This window comes from Primulina tabacum, chromosome 18, assembly GCF_025594145.1.
Source record: "Primulina tabacum isolate GXHZ01 chromosome 18, ASM2559414v2, whole genome shotgun sequence".
Lineage (NCBI taxonomy): Eukaryota > Viridiplantae > Streptophyta > Magnoliopsida > Lamiales > Gesneriaceae > Primulina > Primulina tabacum.
In genome coordinates, this window is record NC_134567.1 from 1,618,047 (window position 1) to 1,623,207 (window position 5,161).

The 5,161-nt window shown below is 35.8% G+C and overlaps 1 protein-coding gene across 9 annotated transcripts; it reads left to right on the forward strand.

Moving 5' to 3' along the window:
* Nucleotides 1-204: 204 nt before the first annotated feature.
* On the forward strand, nucleotides 205-4,924 carry LOC142532783 (heterogeneous nuclear ribonucleoprotein Q-like). Of its 9 annotated transcripts, none has more exons than XM_075639239.1 (9): nucleotides 205-311; nucleotides 1,165-1,617; nucleotides 1,717-1,833; nucleotides 1,957-2,097; nucleotides 2,188-2,370; nucleotides 3,776-3,980; nucleotides 4,188-4,348; nucleotides 4,429-4,514; nucleotides 4,596-4,924. In XM_075639239.1, the coding sequence occupies exons 2-9, from the start codon at nucleotides 1,240-1,242 to the stop codon at nucleotides 4,723-4,725; spliced, it is 1,401 nt and encodes a 466-aa protein (XP_075495354.1). In that variant the 5' UTR covers nucleotides 205-311; nucleotides 1,165-1,239; the 3' UTR covers nucleotides 4,726-4,924. The 9 variants fall into 9 exon arrangements, with proteins under 9 accessions (XP_075495354.1, XP_075495355.1, XP_075495350.1 ...); XM_075639240.1 differs by having other exon boundaries at nucleotides 231-311; nucleotides 1,220-1,617; XM_075639235.1 differs by having other exon boundaries at nucleotides 242-311; nucleotides 1,139-1,617.
* Nucleotides 4,925-5,161: the final 237 nt, after the last annotated feature.

A 5,161-nucleotide genomic window follows, 5' to 3' on the forward strand; every position in this document is an offset into this window, starting at 1 on the left:
TCTTAGATGTTTCGAATAACAAAGATAAGTGGAAATAGTATTTGATATTAAAAAAAAAAAAGAAAAGAAATAAATTCTCTTGTAATTCTTTGCCTTCTTTTGCTGATATAATTGAAAAATTCGTTTTTTATTTTAAAAATTTCGGTTAAATCTATCAAATTGACGGATTTATTTTTAAATAAAATATAGTATGCGTTGGGCTTTGTGATAGGTCCAATATGAGAAATCGATCTCGATTTAAATGTGTGTCTTGCCCTAGCTTTCTGGCAGGCAACTCCGACGAGTAATCGACTACACAGGAAAGGAGACAGGTTCTCTCTTTTTTTTTTCCATTTTTTATCTTCGATTTTTGCTGGATCTTTCTTGAGCCAAAAATCTTCAGCTATAATGGCTTTAGCGATCGAAAATTCCTCTCAGCCTGTAAATGAGCGAGCTTGTGAGTGGCCTTCCAATCAAATTTTGTGCTACAGGTAGCTCGAAATAAACAAAGAATTAATATGTGCTACGGGTTCTTTTCTAGACTTTGGAGGTCAGAGGCGTTCTTGTGATGTTTTTCTTGTTTTTAGGTTGCAATTTCAACGAACTGAATTCCATTCATCTTTGCTTCTGCTTGGGATATCATATTGTCGTTTACGTGCCAATTGCAAAAGTTTTACAGTGTTTTTCCCGGATTTTTCATCTTTTCTTCTTGTTTAATGATAGTTGTTGGGAATGACTTGGTTGGCATTTAGTATTTTTTCACGTAATCGATCATTGGTTTTAGATAGATTAGCTTACATTAAAGGGGTTGAGTAAACGGAATTTCAAATCGTATTAATTCATTGCTTCCAAAGCTCAAAGTTTTGGGAAACTTGCAATGAGATCTGTGTTCTGGTTTTGCTCTGTGCTTTTGTATATTTGCTTGTCAAAAACAGAATTCTCAGTATTTTTTCAAAGCATGGTTTTTTTCCCCCAAATCTTGCCCAAAATATAAGACTCATGTAAAATATAATATTCTTGCAAGTTTTGTATTTAACCGGAAAGCATTTGAATAGAGCTTAATTTTCTACTGAAAATAGTACCCCAAAACAGGAAGTTGGATATTTCGTTTATTTTTGAAAATCTTCTTAATGAAAAAATTGTTCATACTTTTTTTAAGGACCCAACATTTAAGGTTTGACTCAGGCTATGAAATCTCAGTTACGATCCTGGTCTCAAATTCTGTTTATTGTTTGACAAGACCTTGAACGTAAGGAAATCATGGCAGAGAACACTGAAATTGAGGACCAGGTTGATCTTGATGATGACAATTATACTGAAGAGGATGAAGAACCCATGGAAGATGAAGGAACTGGAGAAGGTGGTGAAGAAAATGGTGAAGAGGTCCAGGAAACTACAAGTGATGATGGTAGGAAGGATAATTCTCCCTTCCATTCACTGGGGAGTGATCTAATTGATGGTAGCGTCAAGCCTGTGGAAGATGTAGAAAACTCTGATCATGATCATGAGAAAATGAAGCATGCGCAACTTCTTGCTCTTCCTCCTCACGGTTCTGAAATTTTCATTGGAGGACATTCTCGTGATGTTTCTGAAGATGACTTAATGGAACTTTGCGAACCATTTGGTGATGTTTTTGAGGTCAGTAATTTTGCAACTGAAACTTTTGTGGGTGGATAATTATGCTATTTTCTTTTCCACGTATTTCTAATTTGTCTTATAACTTCATAAAAATGGCAGATTAGAGTAATGAAAAATAGAGATACTGGTGAAAGCAAGGGCTTTGCTTTTGTCACCTTCAAAAGAAAAGATGAAGCACAGAAGGCCATTGAAAAATTATGTAACAAACAATTTAAGGTTGAATTTGACTCTTTTATCTTTAATCTTTTTTATTTGTTTTTGTAATGTAAATTTGCTCTACTTGTTCTAGTTTGTGGTTAGTTATTGTCTTTCTTAACTGTCATTTGTTTCTTACCGCAGGGAAGAACATTACGTTGTTCACTGTCTGAAACTAAATACAGATTGTTTATTGGTAATGTACCTAAAGGTTGGACAGATGATGAGTTCAGAAAAATCATTGAAGTCACCGGTCCTGGTGCAGAAACCATAGAACTCATTAAGGTCTAATATGGGGTTTTAATGATTTAATTGTCAACATATGTCATTTTGTGAAGGCGAATTTATTTTTTTATGACCTGTGCTTATTTACAGGATCCTCAAAACCCAACTCGTAATCGAGGTTTTGCCTTTGTTGAATATTACAACAATGCTTGTGCTGATTATTCTAGGCAAAAATTGTCTGCCGTTAGTTTTAAGCTGGAAGGCAATACACCGACTGTCACATGGGCCGATCCAAAGATTACTCCCGAACATTCTTCTGCTGCCTCTGCCCAGGTATCAGCTCAAATGTCTGAAAATGCACCATTTATTATTGTTTAAATTTTGGAAGTCTGGTACCTTTTGGACTTATCTTGGTGTAAAGGATTTTGTGTGCTTTTGATGTCTGAACTCTAAATATTGAAAATTGTTACTTTTATTCTGTACTGTATTCTAATTCTGTCATTTATTGAAACGATTGGCCTTTATATTTCAGAGAGTTTTTAAAGATGGTGCAGTTAGTCATGGTGTAATTACAGAATAAGCTCCATGTTGAACCAACATTAGATGAGACATGTAAACTCGGGCAGGAGTGGGACACAAATAGTTGTTTAGCTTATGGTGAAACTATTTATTGTGTAATGACTGAATTCGCCCCATCTCGAACCAATGTTGGACAAGGCATGCAAGTAAATGGGATGGGACACAAAAAGTTGGTTTAGCTTATGGTGAAACTGGTTTTGATCAAAGTTCATTCACAATGCATACATGGATTTATTATGAGCAAATGGGAACTATGTTATGGTTGATACAATTATATTCATTTTAGATTTGAAAGGTGCAATGGACCCCATCATTGAATTATCAATGTATAGTTGTCAGCTAAATCTGATGAAGCATTATGCATGTTATTCTTTGACGTGTTCTTCTCTCAACTTGCTTTCTTATTATTATATGTTTAATGGGTTGTCTCTCTTTCTTTTGGGTAAATCTGTTGCTGATTTTGATTGATGGGGAAAATCATTTTGCTTGATTCTCTTACCAAAGTGTTTTCAACCCTTCGTCAAATCTTGATATCGAGTTTTAACCTGGAAGGGTGATCCTATCCACTTTCCGTCTTAATGCTAAAGCAAAATTTTTATCTTCTCTTTCTCATAACTCAATGGTTGTACACCTGTACTGCTACTCATGAAGTTTATTAGGATACTACTACATGCTTTTCTGTACGTCAAAAATTAAACCTTTTGTTTTCTCTTTCGAAAATAGCTCAATGATTGTACATTAAAAATATCTTTTTTTGAAATTAATTCTTTTCAAGGTTTCGATGTTCATCTGATGCAAGGCAGATTATGATGTTGTGAAATAGTCACATTATTGAATGCCATCAATAAGCAGGTTAGGTACAGTATACTCATTGTCTGCAGTATCAGTATATGATAAACATGTATTTTTGTTGTCTTAGGGTACATTTTGTGGATTAATGGGATATTTGAGGTGATTGGTTAAACAATGTTAGATGATAATTAATCAACTGATTTGTCCATTTTTGTCAAGCCTTGCTGTGAGTTTTGCGAAGTTTCTTCTCTCTTATGTTTGAATTAATTTCCATATTTCTCTGTATTGTTGTTGGAAAAAATTTGAACTTGGATGGTTTAACTCCTGTCGAAAAATTATTTCAATATCCTTCTTAATTGTTTTCCAGGTCAAGGCTCTCTATGTTAAAAATATACCTGAAAATACACCAACTGAACAATTGAAGGAACTCTTTGAGCGCTATGGGGAGGTCATTAAGGTTGTTATGCCACCAGCCAAAAGTGGTGGGAAAAGAGACTTTGGATTTGTTCACTATGCGGAAAGGTCAAGTGCTTTGAAAGCTATCAAAGACTCGGAGAAGCACAAAATCAATGGTATGTTCTAACATATTTCTTATCTAACCAGAAAATGGCTGTGAAGATCACTTCGGATAAGAAATGTCGATTTTTGTCCTTGAATTAATTGTTACCTGCAGTCAGTGGTTGGATGAAAGCAATCCATTTTATCATTAGAATTATATGATCAGAAACCTATATCGATACCATTGTTTAGAAACCTATATCAATCCATTTAAAATACAGGCCAGGTGTTGGAAGTTGTTCTTGCAAAGCCTCAGGCGGAAAAGAAGTTGGATGCAGCCACCACTCATAATCCCTCACCGGTTCCCAACTACATTCCTCATCAAGGATATACTGGTATAACCATGAACCCTTGTGCCCCAATGACTTCTGGATTTCAGCAGGTAGTCATCGAACCTTGTGTTTGCTTTCTTTTGTTTTAGTCTCGATGGATGACTTCTAATATTTTTGAATACCTCGTAAGCCTATGATTTACGGAAGGGGACCAATGCCGGCAGGAATGCAGATGGTGCCAATGGTCTTACCTGATGGTCGAATTGCATATTTTCTGTATGTTTCTCTTGTCTGGGCTTTCACGTGTAAGCAAACAGCTTCCACATAATCAGTAATTATCTATCTGTGTGTTTGCAGCCAGCAGCCTGGTGTATTGATGCCACCAGCTGTGAGACCCAGGAGGGATGATAGAAGTAATAGTGGTCGAGGAGGACCTGGCAGTAATAATGATGATAGTAGTCGAAATAGACGGTACAGACCGTACTAGAGGTGGGGACATATTGGTTTATGGCGCACTTACCTCTTACTAGCCATGGGAAAACGGCAATGATAGAAGTTTAGTTATTAGAAAAATATGGTAAAACAACTTTTGTTGGGAGAGGTTTGCCGGACTGGAACGCGTAAATTATTATGTCTGTTAAATACGTTATTGAGCGTTGGCTTCGTGCTTTTGAAATTGTGCACTATCTATATTTATGTCTATTACTCTTGGTTCTTTGCGAAAAGAAAGAGAAATCTAAGGTCAATGGATCCATCCATGTCTTGAAATGCATGGGAGATGTGCTGTTTTTAGAACTGCCCAAACATTACTGAGCCTATCTATCATATGAGCGTCCATTAAACCAATTTGTGGTTTGTTTTAACTAATTGTTTCTTGAACCATTTTGTGGTTTGTCCTTGACTGATCCAATGACATTACCTAG